General features: G+C 39.1%; 2 protein-coding genes and 1 pseudogene across 5 annotated transcripts in view; 2 read left to right on the forward strand and 1 right to left on the reverse strand.

Moving 5' to 3' along the window:
• LOC138013545 (uncharacterized) overlaps window positions 1–3298 on the reverse strand; it is a 5010-nt gene extending 1712 nt beyond the window's left edge. The window contains exons 1-3 of one of the 2 annotated variants that reach the window (XM_068860648.1): window positions 3107–3298; window positions 1443–1704; window positions 1–93 (exon numbers count right to left, since the gene is read on the reverse strand). The exon at window positions 1–93 is cut by the window's left edge and continues 52 nt beyond it. In XM_068860648.1, coding sequence (XP_068716749.1) covers window positions 1–93; window positions 1443–1704; window positions 3107–3215 — 464 coding nt within the window. In that variant the 5' untranslated portion in view covers window positions 3216–3298. Of the gene's footprint in view, window positions 97–1442; window positions 1705–3106 lie in introns of both variants that reach the window. The other variant, XM_068860647.1, reaches the window with a different exon arrangement.
• LOC138013543 (uncharacterized) lies at window positions 2444–13955 on the forward strand. Of its 3 annotated transcripts, none has more exons than XM_068860643.1 (5): window positions 2444–2533; window positions 3675–3793; window positions 8267–8589; window positions 10692–10971; window positions 13619–13955. In XM_068860643.1, the coding sequence occupies exons 1-5, from the start codon at window positions 2458–2460 to the stop codon at window positions 13907–13909; spliced, it is 1089 nt and encodes a 362-aa protein (XP_068716744.1). In that variant the 5' UTR covers window positions 2444–2457; the 3' UTR covers window positions 13910–13955. The 3 variants fall into 3 exon arrangements, with proteins under 3 accessions (XP_068716744.1, XP_068716746.1, XP_068716745.1); XM_068860645.1 differs by lacking the exon at window positions 2444–2533 and adding an exon at window positions 3422–3443; XM_068860644.1 differs by lacking the exon at window positions 2444–2533 and adding an exon at window positions 3477–3549.
• Window positions 13956–16304: 2349 nt separating this feature from the next.
• On the forward strand, window positions 16305–18876 carry LOC138014160 (uncharacterized; annotated as a pseudogene).
• Window positions 18877–19992: the final 1116 nt, after the last annotated feature.

Here is a 19992-nt window from a genome sequence, read left to right on the forward strand (position 1 = left end):
GTGCGAACAAGGTCTTGAAACGAAGCTCGTTGTGACTGGAACTGAGTGGTGTTAAATGCACTGCAAGCGTCGTGGATTGCAGACTCTCCAACACTACTGAAATTACCAAGACATAACAAAGATGACTTCAAGCACTTGCTAACATTGTTCTTGTTTATCAGTGAATAGACGGTAAAAACTTTCCCCAAAAATGCATTTACCGTTCTCCAAATACAAACCCCTTTATTGGAGATTCAGAACTTATTCTTTTCATTGCTTATGCCCGTAAGCCTCGAATTACACATTTCATTAATTAAGACCCGTGGAATACACAGTCGAACCTCCCTCTGCGACCACCTCTCGTAAGCTACCAGTTTTCCAAAGTACCGAACGTTTTCCCCTAATTGTGGTTGACCAGCAGTGTAAATGTGGTTCGTGAGATGATATTTTTTGCTGTTTGATTATCAAATCACTATTTTTGAAACCTGTCGTAAGCGACCGCGACCACTTTTAGGTCTGATCTTTTTCATTTGCTCGTTAAATTTCATCGTATGACTTACCAATGCACAATCGGGGAATCGTTTTACTAGCTACTAGCTCAGGCAATGATCTAATCATAATATGGTCATGTCCCACTTCCGTTCCCTGGAGGGTTAAGACAACACCAACGTTGCCAAGAAAGGATTTAAATAATTAGCTATAATGAGACTTGTCCAAATCGCCGTCGTCAATTAACGAGGGGCAAACCATTATTGAAATATTACAAGTAACGTTACTTGACGTTTCGATGTGTCCAACATCATTATTAAGAATGAAATTTCGTAAAGTGTCAAAATTCTTGTTGGATACCGACATATTTCTTGTTAAATGTTTAACAAGAAACCGACCGTCCGAAACCATTGTAGGTTTGGCAATGACCCTAGATCTAGAGATTCCTTGGCTACAATAATTTTGGGATAGTCTAAATATCAACCAACCAACCAATCAATCAGTCAATCAATCAATCAATTAATCAATCAATCAAGTCTTTACTATTGAAACAGAAATATTAGATAGATTTAGCTTTGCGTTTACGGCAGACAGCAAACGTAAAACTGAAATTTGCGTTTTGCCAAAAATCAAAGAAACTGGTGTGCTTTTAGCTCTTTTTTTTTTTGCCCGTTATCTACGAATGTCGCGCAACTTCTAAAACGAGAGAGAAAATTTAGAAGATAATTTTCATGCCTTTATGACAAGCAACAGCCTGCCGTTTGACGTTTCCCGTTTCACGGAAACGCGATGCTAAATTACCGCGTACAAACGCGCAAGAATTACAAAATATACCAGAAAAGGTCCAAAACTATCTAAAGTTTAAGGAAAAAAAACTGAGGAGAAAAATGCGTTCGAGAACCGCCATAAAGCCTATAAAACAAAAATACTTAACCCTAGAAGAGTTAAAAAACCCGTAATGATTTTGCACTTACATCAACACTTTCAAGTAGTCCTCCTTATCCTTAAACTGGAGAATTATCTCTCGCAGTTGAGCCGGTCTCGCGCGATACTGCAGATGTACGATTAGTTCGATTTCGATGCCTTCCTTGTTAAGACACTCAACATCAGCATAACTAATACTCTGGAAAACACTTGGAAAGATAATAAAGTGGTATCCAGGGGGGCCGGGGTGGAGACCCTCTCTCTTCACTTCGGTAGCAAGCTTCTTCTGATGAATATTGTACGCTATCCCCACTGCAAAATAAAAAAGATTCAACTCAGTTTTCAAATATTACGTATTCATTGAAAGCCATCAGCTGGAGGTACTCCAGAATAAAGGCTGCCCACCCACGTCGACTCCTCCGCAGCTAAGGCTCTTAACAAACTCGGGGTGCATTCCTTGGAAGTCTTCTTCTTATTCCTATTCGATTTTAGCAGTATCCCGGCAACTAAGCGGAATAAGGTTTTCCTAACAAATGGGCATTCGGAAAACCTAATACTTTTCGCGCGAGTGGCCTGAGAACAAGAGCACGGAATAGTCTGGAACCGTCTTGAGAATCTACGCACGATTTTCCCGAGAACTCATGCATATTCCAAATATTCCGAGTAAACAATGTGCTGTTCATTTCCTTTATGCTGGTACGGAAAGCATTGTGATCAGACCACTATTCCGATAATACTGAAAAAGGAATGGGTCCAAAAAGAATATACTTAAACGGAATATTCCTCGTATTCCCATTGTGAAATAGGTGAAAATAAACTTTGCATTGTCAAAGAAGCGGCAAAAGCAGAAACAAAATTTAAGTTGACAATTTCTCTGCTCTCAATTTTACGTTTAATTTGAAGCCGTATTCTTTTTCAAAAGGATATTCTCGTAAGTCAATAATCATGATCCATATACCCAGTTAGGTTGAGTCGGAAACACACGCCACTTATTTTCACATCATTCAATAAATAAAGTACTTATCGTTATGTGCTTCGTCCTTCAAAAGCATTCGTCTTATTTTTATGAGGTTGACCGAAGTTGCTCTGTATACTCTGGTTGCTTTCGAACAACAGAACACAGAACAACTGAGCTGTCGAGGTATGATGGAAAAATTTGCCTTTCTAACATATAATAATTGAAATTCCAATCATATCAGTAGGTATCTTCGCTATTTATATCAATTGTAAAGTTCACAAAATTTTCCAAGTGACGTAACGTAGGCTTAAGTACACTTAAGCGACAGAATTGAAACACACAAAAAGCTCGATGTCTTCGAAAAACATGGAAGTTCAAAAATAGCTACCGTTCATTTGTTAAATGTATTCAGTTAAATGAAGGACATGGGTGTAGTAATTTCTCGAACATGAACATGCTGTGTTTGGCTTAATCTAAATCTAAAACCATGTACTATGATGAACACAATATGAATGTTTCAAACGGTACTTACATATCGTAAATACAATAGTATAATAAAAAAGTTCATCCGCGAAACACAAACACGGCAGCTTGTTTTTATAATTTATGCTCTGAAGGAAGTTTATTTGAACCTAAGTTTTTGAAGAATGGGACTCAACTTCGATGAAAGTGAAGCGTGCCGTTGGAAAATTCACAGTCAGTTACACATCAATCAAGCGCATGCACAGTTGCTTCATCAGGTGTAAGGCAATTTACCTTCCTCTGTGCTCAGCTTCTTTAGAGATGTCCCTACCATTGCACCGATAAAGACGATTATGGCTGCCAAAACCAAACAGGCAAACGCCGTTTTGCTACCACAATCCATCGTCCAATTTCAAAGGGAAACTAGCGACTAACAAAGTACGGGAGTTTGAACTGTACTGGTAATGAGGTAACCTGACAACTCACACGTCAACGCACATGCAATTGCGTTCAAAATATTCACATGTATTATACATGTTTTTTAATTAGAAGCCTGTGTAACCTCAAGGGAAACTACTTAATGACAATCAATGACATATCACACGTGCGTTGTACTATCAGATGATTTAAGGTGATCTTATGAAATTTGTTATTTTCTTTTCTTGCTAAGGGTGCCTGTGCACAATCCAGCGAAATTCAGGCTGAGCCTTATGCTAGAAAATCGCAAACGATACTTGGTATTCAACACCTGTTTGAGTATTTTTGCTCTATTTGTGAATTCAAAAATGCAAAGAAGACAAGGAAGTGATTATGATTGGTCGGTATTGTTAACTTTAGGCATGCGTGCCTTGTTATTTTGCAGCAGTTGCAGTCAACATGGCAAGCGGAGCTCTAAAAGTTGTCATCGCCGTTATTGGAATTGCAGCTCTTCTTATTCTTATTTTGATACCAACAAGCTTCTCGGGTGTTGAATATTACGAGGTGAGGTAACACGAATTTATTTACAGGCACTCCTGAACGTTTTTAATTCGAACTTGGACTTTTCTTGGAGCATCTTTTATCCTGCAAAGAGCCAATACTATTGAGTGATTAGGTTATAGAAGAAAAGTGGGATATGTCTAAATCCCAACAAAGCCATTATTGCATTTTAACATTTTCTTTATTTTCCCAATTTCAATTCACAAATGGCAAGCCACAACCGCAATGATTTCATTACACTCAGTTGCCAAGTGAGTTACTTGGACCTTGATAACTTTAGTCTACAATGAACACACAAAGTCTAAGCCGGTCAGTTTTGCATCACTCTAATGAGATCCACGTTTTAAAATGTATTATCCTTTACTATTTCAGACGAGGTAGGGTTTAAGGGAAAATGCGGTGAAAAAACCTTCGGGCCACTATTTCTCACTACATCTGAGTCGTTTCATTCCGCTCGTCCTGTATTGCACACCGCTCCTATCAATTATAGACTTGTCATGAGCTAGTTAAGCTATAAGAGTTGTTGCTAATGATTATTTCGATTCAGAAAGAGTTGGCGAGCGCTCGAAATGGAGAGCTAAGAAATAGTAAAAAGGAAAAAAAAACCAAAAACAAAGGCGCAATCATGACTGAGGTCATTGACGAGCGTTCGAAATGGAGAGCTAAGAAACAGTAAAAAGGAAATAAAACAAAAACAAAGGCGCCATCATGACTGAGGTCATTAAAATTCGTTGAGATAAAGATTGACATTATTTTAAGTAAGAACAGGGGCGCTAAACTTAGCCTAAGAAAAGGAAGGTTAAATTAAAGAAGAAAAAAAATCACCCTACTTTTTCTGACTAAATCATAAGCTGAATTTTTTGAGTACTAGTAATGGTGGTATTTTGACTGTCCCACTTCAGCTCCAGTGATTTTACTGTCAATACGTACCGTGAGGCAATATCACAATTTGTGTAGAAGAAACATAACTTCAAGTTTTCCGTCCGTTGTGTTCCGCGTGACTGACGATATTTCGTCAAAAGCAGGAATTATTTAAAATGCACAAGTGGAATGTGATTGTAGATGCAATATTAGAAAACTTCCTGTTACAAAGTTGTCTTTTATGTCATATGTATTGGTCTGAAATTAGCACAGCACGTCACTGCATGTTGAAGTTAAGTAAACTTTTAGCGCCGACATGGCGTTCAAGTACGAGTTCCATTTTTTCATGTCATTTGCTACGCATGCATTCTTCAACTGTCACGTGCAGTACTCATGCAGTGCATTTTAGGGTAAATCAATTAGCCCTTTTCACCACAGTTACGCATACACGTAAAATATGCCGCTTTTGCTTTTATGATTTCTTTCTTGTTTAAATTTTGTCACAACTTCATGAGAATATGTGAATAGCACCCACTGGTGTGTTTTACAATTATCAAAGGCAAAAAAACTAACTACAATTGCCGAATTCCGCTGCATATCCCAATTCGTTTCGCAACAAAGCCCAAAGTGCCAGTCTTTTTGCCAAAGAAAAACACCAAAAATAACACTTTTTTGTGGTCAATTTATTAATCGAAAACATTGCCCTAAAATCAAAAGTCTACATTTAAAGCAAACCTCAAGGCCATAACTTGGTATCTGACTGGGAATTTTTCTCTCACTTTTTCCGCTGGCCACGCTTTGGCCATTTATTGGAGCCAGTCTTGCGTATCTCAAGTTGCCTTATTAATGCCTTAAAGAATTATGGGCGGGCCTCCTAATACTACCAGCAAACTATGGCATCCATTGAATTTTTTACCACTCAAAACCAGCGTAAATAGCATTGGTAGGTCCTGGAAACCATCTACAGTACGACCAGAGAGACAACTTCACTTGTAAACCGCCATCTTCGTTACGAGGCATGTTTGGAGTCTCAGTCAGCATGTAACCACCTCTCACCTCTGTTTTCTCTCAGAGGCTAGTCTTTACTTACATTTCAGCCTCATGATACAAGCCTACAGCATCACAATGCTGCAAATAATACCATAGCAACTCCTTGTATAGGATATTTAGCGCTCAAGACTATTTGTCGTTAAACGTCTACTTGGAAAAGTTGCACACGCCTAGCTCGCAAAGAATTAATGTTCGACTGTGCGAATGATTATCTCATTTCATAGAGAAATAAAGACGACAGAGAGATCGGGGTTTGCATGGCAACGCAAAATGCCTCTTCCTGGAACCCCAAAAGAGACATATCTTCAGATTATTATTTTTTTTTTTTTTGTTTTTTTGTTTTTTACTCGGGCTTTCAACGGAAGCCAGGGTTAAAAAATGCAAACCGTTCTTTATTGTCTTCATATTTGGTGGGAAAATGGGAGGTCATTTTTCCAGGCGTTCCTAGTGGAGGCCCTGGAATCTGGGGACGAGAACATGACCGTCGAGAAATACAGGGAAGAAACATTGGTAAGAATGATACTTTGTACGCTCGCCTCACATACAAAGGCACACGCCATTCGCGGTAGACGCAGCTTAAAAGATATCGATCGTTTTCGGAACGGGTCGGTCCACCAAAACTAGAGCTTGACAGCTATGAAGACTTTAAAAACATCTAACCTAATTAGCAAAGTGAACAAGGGCCAGCCATAGGATTTGTATCAAAATAATGAAAATTTGATAAAATGATGTAAAAGATTAAAAAGAAATAGGCAGTCTATGACCGCATGTGGCTACTCCAGTCAACTGATTACAGTAGAAATACCACTAGTAAACGAGAAATACTGAAATGAAATTGAGGAAAAAAGAAACATTAAACAAAGGGAAAACGGTGATTGCTTACCACATGTATGGTATGTGAAGCTGCCTCATAAAGGGGTGCTAAACACACTCGCTTAGAATGTTAGCTACGCCATGCTGATGAGGCCCAAGAGGCTGAAACAGCTGTCCATGGCTGCTAATTAACCGTGTGAAATGATTGTGCGCATGCGTGATGTGTTGGTGTTAGCGTGTGTCACCTTGCTTTTATAGTTTTATTGAATGAGCGTTGAAATGTGATTAGATATTTGAGGAAGGCAACTGTCAACTTCAATTTTGGTGTCATTCGCACAAAGGGTAAAGGGAAATATAACATTTTTCTGTTCCCCAAATACCAAGAAAGACAAATGAGAATCGCGCAGAATCATCGTAAGTCGTGTCTCTAAGTTTTTCTTATTAAAAATATTGCAGAACCAAAAAAAAGTACACAAAAAACCAGTGTCGGTCAGGTTTGTGAAAAAAATGAGAAGAAAACCAATTTTTTTTAGAACTTTCGAACAAGAAAAGTTATTTTTCTACCGAGATAAGTTTACTATCCAAGGACACGGATAAACGCCAAAAGAAATATCCCAAGGTTGTTTTTGTCTAATTTCCAAGATAGTGAGTACAAGAGTCTAGCTCATAAAGGTATTTGTACAAAATATAAACTATACTACTATCCATCGAAGATTAGTGTCTAGCTTGGAACGACAACTGAAGAAAAGGAGCTATTCCCCAAGCATAACAAACGACCTGGTATTTGAGAAAACCAGAGAGGTTCTTTTAGTCCAAACAAAAACAACTAAAGAAGCAAGGAAAGGGAAATAAACCTAAAGGGCCGGTAGCTTTGACAAGCGACGAACTAAAAACACTCTTCACTTTGGACTACTTTGGAAAATCTGAAACACAGTAAGTGTTGTGAATTTTATTATACAAATTGTCGGTTGGGTGCTTTTAAACCATTGTTTATTGCTTTCATCGCCCCACTCCAATTGTGCGAAATAAATTTGTCTATCATACAATGCCACGAAAAAAACCTCAGTACCTATGAAGTAAACGCATTACAGCATGGAAAATGATTTCTACGATCTTTATTCACTCGTTTCGTATCAGAAAACTCACTCGTTCGCTGCGCTCACTCGTTCGTTTTCTGATACTACTTAACTCGTGAACTGAAATCGTACGCGCGCATTTTCCATGAAGTAATCTTTATATATTACATGGAGTAACTGATGTTATGAACCAAAAAGTTTACGAATTACAAAATATGACTTGACAACTACCAACAATTTAAAAGCGTTATTAACAGTAACACAAGTGTTTCGAAAAATAGTGTTTTGCAATAGCTCGTTATTCAATATGTTGCTCAGTCATTTCACTTTGTAGTTACTAGAACTCAAAATACTTTAGATGCCATTATTCAAAATGGATCTCATCTTAACAATACAATGGATAGTGAGCATGTTTAACATGTATTAGTTAACGTACCTGACTGTGTTATAATTTTTGGTACTAACCCGAATAATATAATGATACACAAACACCGGAAAACCATGGTCAAACTCATTTTAATGCTAGATGTTAGCATACAACTGTTTTTGGTAGGAGTCGTTAGATGCCTGCAACACTTCGATGAGTGTCTGCATGTTCAAACCCTGATGGCAACAGTAGCTAAAGCATACTATCTGTAACCCAGTTGTTGTCGTTGTTTCTTTTTTTCCAATACAGCTCGGTTTCAAAAAACAAAGATCAACTGGTTTTGTGGACATCGACAAGGTGTATACCTCGGGACGGTATTTCATTGGTCCTGACTTCACTTTCAAGCTGTTCCAGGCCAATGCACACTTTATCAAACTAGATGAGATTGCAGTCTGGACTGGAGACAAGCTCGAAATCCAAATCACCTGTGCTTTTCAGTACTTTCTAAGAAAGGACTTTCTGCCAGATTTGCATGAAGCGTACAATGTGGACTACGAACCCGTTGTCAGGGGAACCGCAATTGACGCCATAAAGGGAAGAGCCGCGAATTTACCGATCGAGGATTACATCAGGTTCGGTGCTTTTCCATGTTAGAAACAGTTTTCAGGTATACATTTGCTCACCCCCAGTACAGAATGTTTCTTAACCATTAGCAAAATGTATCAGTTTTTTGAACATCATTATGAATGAGGTCTTCACGGGAAAATACCGTACTCTTACACCACACTCTCTGTCCAAAGGTCCCCATGAGGATGGTTTTCTCTGGTCTTGGTTTCGATTTACTCTAGCTTTGCAATTAATTAAATAATTAATAAATTATTATCAATAAATTAGTAAGGAATAATTAAGGAATTTGCAAACTTTTACCACTTGTTTCGTAAACTGCCACATGATTGATTGGGGCGCATAGAATTTCACCCTAGGAAAATCGGTAAGACATAAGAAATTGTTTCCATATGGGAAGTAATCATTTCCTCGTGGGAAGATCGCTCATAAAGCTTATTGTTAATTGTCTGAGCGTTAACGCTAGAATGGAAATGGGTCGTTACAAAGAAAACATCGAAAATCGAACCCACGATCGTTAAGAGGCCTACCATTTTTCAAGATATTGCCCGTTCCGGAGTTCAAAAATGGACTGGGCACTAGTTTTCGCATTGTTGAAAAGTCTTTTGATTATGAAGTTAACCGCCACCACCGGAAAGATGTCCTAAACGTTAGTACCATAACCAACTTTGGGCAGGTTCATTAGATAGTAATCACAATGTCGAAAGTGCGTCCAAATTACATATAAATGTGTCTAATATGAAATTGGCCTCTACCGAATAGAGTTTGAGACCGTTGTGCTAGTAAAATAAAAGTGCGTAATGGGCTCAACCCTTTTGTTGAATTATGCCAGAAATTGTGCCCAAGGTCCTGAAAATTATGCTACTAGATTCCTAGTTTATTCACAGAATGACACCCTCCCGGTGCACATACCAGCGATTCATAAATTATTGCATTCTAAAGCGTGATTCTCAAATGTCCTTCAACTGTTTGATTTGTTTCTTCTCTGACTCAGAGGACTCTAGAATGGCAACACGGAAAGAAATAGGGTCTACTGCTAGGTAACTAGGCAAATGGGAAAGCAAAATGCTTCCGGTAGCTTCCAGTCCCAAATAAACTGAATAATGTAATAGGCTATTTTCATGATGGCGTCATTTTACTACCGAGACCAGAATGCTTTGCCAAAATGCTTTCTTATGGAGATTTTTTGACTCTCCAGCGAATAACGAGACAGTTGGTAAAATTTGAGAACAGAAACTATTCAATGCATTCTGGTCTTCGTAGTAAGATTTCGCCATCATGCAAATGGCCTATTCATTTGCTACTATACTAAAAATCAATTAAATGCAAGAATAAAATTGTTTTAGCTTTACAAAGTACAAAGTGCAAATTATACCTCACTAGAGCTGTTTTTATTTTTTCAATTTTTTTTTTTGGAAAATTATGCTCGATTGCCCTGGCTATGCCAAAGATCATTCTCGCACAATGTGCTCAACCCTACCATAGAATCTATACAATGTCTTCATCTTTTTTTCTTCTGATTTCTACATCCAGTTTGATTGTTGCATTTTTACCTTTGGTAAGGTGACTTATTTGGATACAACCTTTGTTGTGTTTGGCCTCATTTTTTTTTTACGATACTAACATAGAAGAATCCTCTCCACTCTCCATCGATCAGAATTCTGGAATTGGCATTTTCTGGAAGATAGTTGGTGGCCGTGCGCAAAACCCACGCTACGTTATTCGCTTACCCCTAAAGCGCTCAGGAGACAAACAAATGTTGAGACCTGTTCCCCAAAAAGCTTGTCATTATATTAAACAATGCCAACAACACGCAACAATTTGCAACACGGTGTACAAACACACTGCATCCAACCTCAAGTGTTGGGTCAACAGAGACAGGAGCGAATTCAAGTGAGCCCAACGCTATTGTGTGCATAAGAAGTTTCTGATGCTGTGGATCAGCGAAGGTTCTTTATCCATCATATGCACACAGTAGCGTTGGCCTCACTTCAATTCTCTGCATACACATACACACGCTGCTTAGGACAACATTCCTTTACAGAGACAGGAGCGTTTGCAAAGGGCTTAATTTAGATCAGAACTCATTGTTTCCTTCAATTGTTTACAGGAATCGACAGAACATTGAAAGCGAACTTTTCAAAGCATTGGCTAAGCGGGTTGATGGTTGTTGCCGACCGACATGTCCAACAAATGAAGAAGATATGCCGCCTTGTGGTTACTGTATCAGTAACAAGCTCTGTAAGAGTGATCAAAAGGGGATTTTTGTAGAGGTGCGGTATTTCCAGTTACTGGCAGTCGACGTGCATGACGATGTCAAGAGTCGATACTTGCGACAGGTTATAGAAGCGGCAGAGGAAGAACGAGCGCAGTTTGAATTGAGGGAGAAGGTAACGCCTTTGTTCAGAATAGAATAGGATAGAGTAGAATAGGCCATATATAATTCCTGTTCTCACAGTCGATTTGGCGAGTACGCAGTGGAGGCTTACGCAGGAAAAGAAATATTTGCATCTACAAAAAGTGCCCTGCATTAGCCACCCATTCCACGTTCCTTCTAGTCCATCTGTGAGAATACGAATATGGTCTCGTCATGGCACTGTATCATAAAACAATCCTCTTGGAAAAATGTTTCATCCTCGAGTAAAAGGATTGCGCTTCCCCAACGAGATCGAGTTGACATAATATTTTGACAATTTTTCAGTTTTGATAACAATCAGGGTGTTAAAGACATTCAAAGCAGCTCTTAACATTTATTCTCTTTCCCTGTGCATTGCATTTGGGCCTAGCTGATCATTATCCCTAACGTTTCACCCTATCACTGAAAAATATTGCAATTCGATTGGTTGAGGTCATCACTGATTAATACAAACATGTGAAAATTACAGATAAATCGATGGCATTATACGATTTCAGTTAAGGCAAAAAAAAAAACAGTATAATTTTCAACGGTGAATTTATAAAAGAATTTAGTGTTATATTCACCGCGCTAACAGGTGAATATACCAATTTGGAGGCGCGGCTGCTAAGCCAATCGAGCACTTTTCGTGCCTTTTTATTTTGTTTTAGCCCGTTGTCTTGCACTTTCTTAATATTCACCGTTGAAAATAATACTAAAACAATTATTCGCCTCAGGCCCAGTGAATATTGGTAAATATTTACCTCGCCCTCGACTAGGTAAATATTCAGCAATATTTACTTCGTCTTCGGTGAAAAATTGCTAAATAATATGATTCGTACGTTATGTTGGGATACTGCAATCTTGTATGCAATTGTTTAGGCTTTATTCGCAATATCTCCTGCGCCACCTTTTCCTGGCTCGGTTTCCAACCGTATTGGGAGTCCGGTTTTCATCCTCCCTCCAACAACTGCTGGATCGCTGTCTCGTGTCATATGCTTTTATAGGTAAATCTTTGTTGCAGCCTTTATTTTTGGTTTTAACGCACATTTAGTTTTGCCCTCGGAAAATTAAAATAAAATCGATCATAGTCAAGAAATTGAAATATCAGTCATAGAAGAGTGATAAAGAAACTCAACATGTTTTAGCACTCAAACTGGAGACACCACGTGTTGGTGTCCTTCAGAAGGACACGTGCACAAACGTGGCGGCCGGAAAACAGCGGGTTAAACCTGGATTTACTTCGGCTATCTGAAAACCTATCTTTGCTCTGCTGAAGTTGTAAATATTCGCATTTACACTTGTCTTGATATATTGGTTGTTCAGAGCTTAAAAGCACGATGTGAATGGATATTTTCATGTCCGCGTGGCATGTCTCTATGTCACGCGCTTTGGAGAAAAAAGATAACTGAAATTTAAACTGCTCTATGTTAAAAAAAAGCTTGCTATTGAGCTGAAAACGTGCAAGAAGGTATATTTTTGGCATAATGAAGATAAAAATTCAATCGTCTGTTTTATGGCGTCACGTAAAAGCCAAGGATAGCTTTATAATATTTGACGATTTCCAATTCTCCCACAATCAAATGTCCCGAAACGATCAAATTCCGTACAATAGAAATCTCACGAAACGATACTATGAACTGTGACAACGTGTTTTCGGAAAGTAAGGAAGCATTACTCGTTGAAAGGTTAACTGATAACAAAATTCTGGAGAACTTTAAGTGTGCGGAGAAACTAGATATACGATAAGAAAAACAAGTTATAATTGAAATAAGCTATCCTGCAAACAAGCGATCGTAAATATTAAAATAGAAAATAAAAGGCAACAAAGAAGAAGATAGCTTACTCTCTTGACCATGTTAAATGCATCACCAGGACATATGCATTGCTATCGGTGGACAGATTTTAAAGTATAGTCTCTTCTTGAGTGTTGAAACTCTGTAAATAACTCTACGTTCGACGAAAGCAAAAACGGTTTGTACAAGGTCTGGGAAACCTCTGCGTTTAAAGATGTCCGACTCGTCAAAAGAAGGATATAAGGGGAAAATCGACTCAACTGGCAAGTTAATTAAAGGGTGTATAGCTGTTATATTGAAAGCTTTCAAATGGCAGACACTGTTTTATCAGTACTTTTATGCGTGAACTGCACATGTGGAATGAGACACTGGATGGGGCACATGCGCATGTGGAATGAGGCAGTGTGGCTCAGTGGTTAGGGCGCTTGTCTTAAGATTCGGAGATCCCGGGTTCAAGAAGCGCTCTGACCACTCGTTGAATTTGCTCCTGGTAGTCCCTGGTTCAACTTCCCAGCTGCACTTGTAAAATGCCAAATGGTTTGCCTCAGTCAAGTTGGGATTCATAGCAGCTGTTGTTGTTGTTGTTCACTTTTGTCGTTTCGTTGTGTTCAGATTGGCCCTGAAAAGCCCCTGTGGGGAGCGGTCAATTAATTATGTATTGTACTGTATTGTATTTTTAGAAGGGGACTAGAGCCATGACCGCCCAATTACGCAGCACACAAGGCTCATCCAACTGAGCTACTGGGATCTGTGCAGTAAAGACTCTTGTGGTTAGGTTCTTGCAGCCGATAATTGAAATGAATTTCATGGTTATACCCTTGTTTCCCTTTATTATGTCCATCACAGGTGGTTCGTAAGGAAACTGAGAAACAGAAAAACGAAATTTTCAACGAGGCCAGGGAAATTGGACAGAACGCAAGTGCACAAGCTGCTGTTATTAATGCTCAGGCCAGAGCAGATGCCCTTGGTATCGTGGAGAAAGCAAGATCAGATGGTTTGAAGAATATGTACGCAGTTCTGAATATAACCACGGATGAAGAGAAAGCGGCATTTAACTACCTGAGATCACTGAGGCAGAACGAGAACATAAAGCTGAATGTAGGCTATCAAGCGCTTGCACAATTTCAAAATAATTAAAACTGGAACGTTTGCAACATGCTTTACTAATAAACGTTTTCAGGATTTGTGTGCTCTTTCTGTAATAAGTATATAACATACTTTATGCATATGCGCGCTGTCAAATTTATCAAAATCTTTTAACGAAACGCGAGTTCCTCGTCAATCAATGCAGAGTTCGTATCCCGTTTCTTCAACATATTGAATAAACGGAGGTATTCAACTGAGGATTAAAGAGATATTTTCTCTTCACTGAATTCGAACGAGGAAAGATTGATTATGAGCTATCGATGAGTATCGTTCTGTTTGCAAATATATCTAGTACGGTAACCGTAAATTTAATGCACAGCCACAGAGTCCACACCCCGACAGCTGCGGCTTTTGGCCAAATGCAACAAGAATGCCCCCACCCCCTCCTTCCACGCCCACGATAGGCCTATTTTTCCACACCCACTTTGTTGGAAAATACCCAATAAAATTTGACTTATCCTTCCTGTACTATTTGAGTTTTCCAGCCTATCAAAAACTCTAAGAACGTCATGAACATTTCCAAGAAAATAAGTAGGTCACCTGGTTTTATCACAAGTGCCCGAATTAAAGTCACAATTTGAATGCTCAGTTCAGGAGGGGGGTGGGGGGGTAACTGTATTGCTTTCCAATGATGTTTCTTGACCCACTCCTCATGCTTCAGTGGAACGCCATCGAATCAACTCCACCAGAGGTCAGGAAGAGTCAAGAAAGACAAAGCCTTACGCTATTGCCCACGAATTGCATTGTAAAGTGTGACCTTCGTTATCTGTTATTGTTGGATTTGTGTGGTTAATTAATTGGCGGGACCGCCACTTTCTCTTTGGGACCAACAAGTCATCATAAACCAGTCACGTTTTCTATCTGCACTAAGCAACGAATAACCTCAAGAATAGGAATTTTTATTCACTTGACATAGGCATGTAAATTACATACATCTTTTTGTCATTTGGCTTGGCAGTTCTTCATATCAATTTTTTTGAGAGTGAGGTGGTCGCTGTTTTCGTCATTTCTCTTCAGATTTCTCATCGGTGTGACTTATCCGGCAGAGAGCACTATCCATCTTTTGAACAACTGAGGCCTGGGCCCAGTTGTTCAAACAATGATAGCGCTATCCGCCTGATAAAGCACTATCCAGTAGATAGGTAGCGAAACCATTTGCGCTATCCAATGGATAGTGATTTATCCGGCAGAGAGCGCTATCCTTTTGAACACTGAAGCCTGGACTTTTAGTTTTCCTGCAGAACATGTGCCTTACGCTGGATTCTAAAATTTTAATTGAATTCACATTCACCTCAAGAAAGAGTTGCCTAACTTACCTACATCCTTGGTAGACGTGTTCTTGTAAGTATATTTATTTATTTGGCAAGTTAGGTCACTACTTTTGCCTTGCCCGACCATTGTTACCAGCGGCTTTGTGGTCATTAATTTGCAAGAAAAGCAATGGATATCTTGTTATCAGTTTACACTGTCAATAAATAATAGTGTTGATGTTGTCATCAGGATTCAATGGACCCAAAGGCAACAGGCTAGTTTCAAATCGTGTACATACAAAGGAACAGATTCCAAGTTTAATTCACTGGACTGGAATAATAATTCTTTGAATGTTCTTTCGTTGATAACGATGGATTATTCTCATGAACTTCGGCAACTCTGTTATTTTGTCAAATTAGTCGAATCTACGTTGTGGAATACTGTTAGCAGAAGTAACAGCTGTGCCATTGGAATGTTATAATAATTTCAACAGAGAAAATAAACTAGAGCCAGATTGAACTTATCTCCAAATCCTAAAAAATAACTTAACTGTTGAACTTTGAAGGGATTGATATGGCGAACCATCAACATCCAAGAGTTGACATTACACATACCCGTAGCTATAGCCTAATATGCATTTTCATGAACGTCCTATTCTCTACTCGAAACTCGTTCAATTTGCTTTGTATTGCCCCTTGAAAGTCCGACCGGTTGACAATACCTCTCGTCTGATTTGACCGAAGGCCGAAAGTTTTCGTTTTAACTCATCACAACTCTGACCGTTTAATCCAAATAAGTACCATTTACTGGTTTTTTATCAACATAGGAATCCAACCATTGTTAAATTCAATGAAATTGATCACGTTATCCATTAAAATTCTTGATTTATGACCGCCTCTGCGACAAAAAATTTGGCCACCATTTTGAAAGTTACAGAAGAGGGACGTGACGTCACACTGGCATAAGGACTGACCCAACAGCGTCCTTAGAGACACCCCCTCCCTCCTGGCTCAGTTGCATTTAAAGTAACTGCAAAAGAGAATTAGATGGTGGGCTCCCCTGCATATTCACAAATGAGTCTGTTTTTATAATACCCGTTCCCGCGAAAATCAGTTGTCGTGTCAGAAAAAATAACATGGAAGAAGCAGTCAGACGTGACATGGCTTCTTCTGGTTGGTTATAATTGGTGGCCCTTTGTTCGTTTCGTGCGCAAAGTGTATCTAAAAATAAATCAATTTGTGACTGTGCTGGGGCAAGGCCGCAAAGTGATAGACCAACACTTTTATCTAAGCCACTCTTGGTAACGGACAATTTATAAGGGTTATCATACATGGCAAATCTAAATTACGAAAAATTAGTGTAATCGTGGCTCATACCCAAGAAAAGAAATAAAATGAATTTACTTTTGCTGAATCGTATGTCCTTATGTCTTTTTGAGGCGATTCGTTGGACCGTTGTGCGGTTAGACCGTTTCCGCTTCAAGTTAGCGGTTGCTAGCAACAGTGCGTGTTTTGGTAGCCAGACCTTGTACCGAAAATAATTCTCTGTTGGGTCTGGACATGAAACTCGCTGGGTTATGAGTTTTCTAAATTAAACTTTCCTGCAACCTCTGAATTCGTCTAATCGCGCAAGGGTCCAACGAATGAAAGGGTGGAGTTTTATGTAGAAATCCCCGAACTTTATCGCCTTTGAATTCCTTCTTCACGCTAGGACTGATACGTGGACCAAAGTACCACCTTCTTGTTTGCGTGATGGGGTAGAACGCCGGTCGAGTGCATATCTTCAAAAAAATAAACAATGATGGCGAGAGTTGGTTGAAGAGCTACATTCTGGGCAGTAGATTCTCGTCTCTTATCCGGTCTGGTAGCGAAATGAGCGAGAAACCACTGGGAGCATGCGACCCGTCGATGTGCGGCTGATGACACTCATCACGTCATTAAATCGCGTCACATTATCGTACATATGATGCTCAAATGCTCCCTTGCGAAGAAAAAAAAACTGGTCTGCAAACTAGTGTTTCTAGTTTTTATTTATTTATTTATTTATTTATTCATTTATTTATTTATTTACTTATTTGTTTATTTTTCCTCGAATCACTTTCTAACAGTGGTTTATCACTCGTTTCGGTTCCAAAGCGAATAAGAGACGAGAATCCAATACTGGCAGGGTATCGAAGAGCATGCTGCTAATTATATTCTAGCCTTCCTTCTCTTTTAAAGGTTACTAAAGATGCAGCAAAGGTTAATATTTCTTTCGCTGGCTATGAGATAAGATAAGCCGATTTTTTTTCGCAATCGGCCCTTTGCAGCTAGTCACTAACGTGGTACAAAACCGCCATGCTGGACGCCATCCTATGCACTGAGACGAGATAAACAAAGAGTTCACATCATTTAAAATGTTTTTTTTTTTCTTTTTTCGTGTTGTCCCAGTGCGTTGCTTGCTCTCCAGCATTGCGCTTTTTGTACCACGTGACTGACTTGCTGCAAAGGGCCTATTGTGAAAAAAATCGGCTAATCTTCGCTCATAGCCAACAAAAGAAATGAACACCATATTAATTGTCCCATACTTCACATGTCACTGAGCCTTAATGCGACGGGCAACCAGCCGGGCATTTGTGTTCAATGTTCAATGAGTTGAAAGCTCTACAGACACCAACACCTTGCAAAGCCAATTATTTGTAGTGGTCTTTTTTTCTTTTGCGAGCCATTCCGTCACAAAAGCGATCCTATTTTCCTTATTAAGATTCGTCGACCTGAGTGCCAAGTTCCCGGTTCCAAGTTCTTCCTCTCTTTGTTTTTTTTTAGTTCCCAGGTCCTACCCGTTGTCTCAAAACAAGATCCCATGTTCCGAAACCACTTCCGCCTTTCTTGAAGGCCGCTTCATAAATGGACTTATTCCGTTCCCTCTTTGGTGGAAATAACGAGTGACGAATCTTTGTTTGTGGCTTGGTAATGAGTTTTTTGTCTTTGTTTGCCGTCCCTCACGACATTACCAAACAATTAATTGAGATTTTTTTCTCGAGATTCTCATAAAAATCCTTTTATTTTTGTTGGCTTACCCCTCAACACTGAGCTTGGGGTACCTGTGGTCGTGTTGTGCTTCTGTCGATGGTGTCAATTTCTTTGAAGCCCACTTTCTCAATAGCAGCGCCTAGCATTATTTTTCGACCTACGCCATCCTGTTCTACGTTCGACAGACCAGCGTGCCTCTTGTGCTTTACTCTCAGCGGCTTAGATCACGATCAAGTATTCTACACAACAACGTGGCGAATTGTGACAATTCGGATGCAAATATAAGGAATGCCTTCAAATTCTACATCATGTCTTCTTGGATAACTTCTTTCGACGACTTTATTACAAAGAGGCCCGAAACATTTGAACCCGAATGCTCTCCTGGCAAGGACAAACTAGTCCTATATACTTCCTGAAAATTGTGTGCGTGCTTCTGGTCCTGTGGGAAAAGATAAATTAAAAATGCATTTTCCAGCATAAACGGATCTCGACATCATTTCCTTGACTCTTGCTATATCTTTAAAACCGAACTTGAGGAATTTCATTCTGGTTGGTATCTTGTTTCCAGCTGCAAGTCTGAGTTTTTGAAGTGGCGTTTATAAATGTACGCGTGGGTACGCAAGTTCCAGTTATGTACGATTGCAGCAACACAGCATGATGCAACTTCTTTAACAAAGAGGTCAGCTTCCCATTTGACTCTCACACGAAAATAAAGTGAGCATCATATCCTTTACTATTGTGTGCAATCAATGTGTCTTCTTTAAATTTATCATTTTCTCAAGTTTCTGCAGAACTCTTCAATGTTTTTTCTATGTATGAATTCAATACCATTATAATCTTGTGCAATAGCTGAGTTAACTCCATGAGTTCCAGTATCCTGAGAACATTCAAAGTCATAAAATATGTATTTTTCTGTATATGATCTACGGAAAAAACCCCAATCTTTCTTTTTCATTGATTTGTTTTTTCGACATGGATCATTCTTATACTGTTACCACCTTTTGTTTTTACATTTTTCAAATAACATTTGTGGTCTTTATCAACGTTCTTTCCACAATTTGTACATTCTCTATATTGCCATTGTGGTTGTTTACGTATTTACCTGTTCTTATTCCTTCACATTTTGAACAACTTTTTTTTTTTTTTTTTTTTTGCATTCATGATAATGTGGTACAACATGAAACGCTATCACAGATTTGATGACATGAAAATGATTCCTTGTTTTGGACAAATAAATCTTGTCTTTACAACCTGACTTATTTCATTGCATCCAAACCCGTAAGACGATGTCTATATCCTTTATTCCATTTGCAAAACTGTTCCATTTCAGCAAGGTCAGAACACCATCTCTCATCAATAACACGCCGTCGAGTAAATCTCCACTTTCTTGGTTATGTAATTCACTGGCTAATTTTCCTTCCCAGTTTTTTTTCACTCGACGGCTTTTTCCGTTTTTTGACTTAAGACCAAGGCCAAGTTTTTTCTTTAACTTTATGATGTTTTTCACAGATCTTTCTGTGAATGATTGATTTGCATTTTGATCTGCAGCATACTTGTCACCCAGTGATTGTGCATTGCTGTGATCAATATCATGTTGCTTACAAACGTGATCTAACTTCTTTATTCCTTGAGCACCTCGGGCTAATGCACTAGTCATTTGTTTTCCCCACTCCCCGACCCCCGGGGATAATGGGGACATATGGGGAAATTACTAGGGCAATTACGCGAGATTACGCCACAATTACGCCTCTAGGGGGTAGGGAAATTACAAGATTTTCGTTCCTCTGCCCTACCCCTATGGGGACATACAGG

Source organism: Montipora capricornis, chromosome 8 (genome assembly GCF_036669925.1).
Source record: "Montipora capricornis isolate CH-2021 chromosome 8, ASM3666992v2, whole genome shotgun sequence".
NCBI classification, from domain to species: domain Eukaryota; kingdom Metazoa; phylum Cnidaria; class Anthozoa; order Scleractinia; family Acroporidae; genus Montipora; species Montipora capricornis.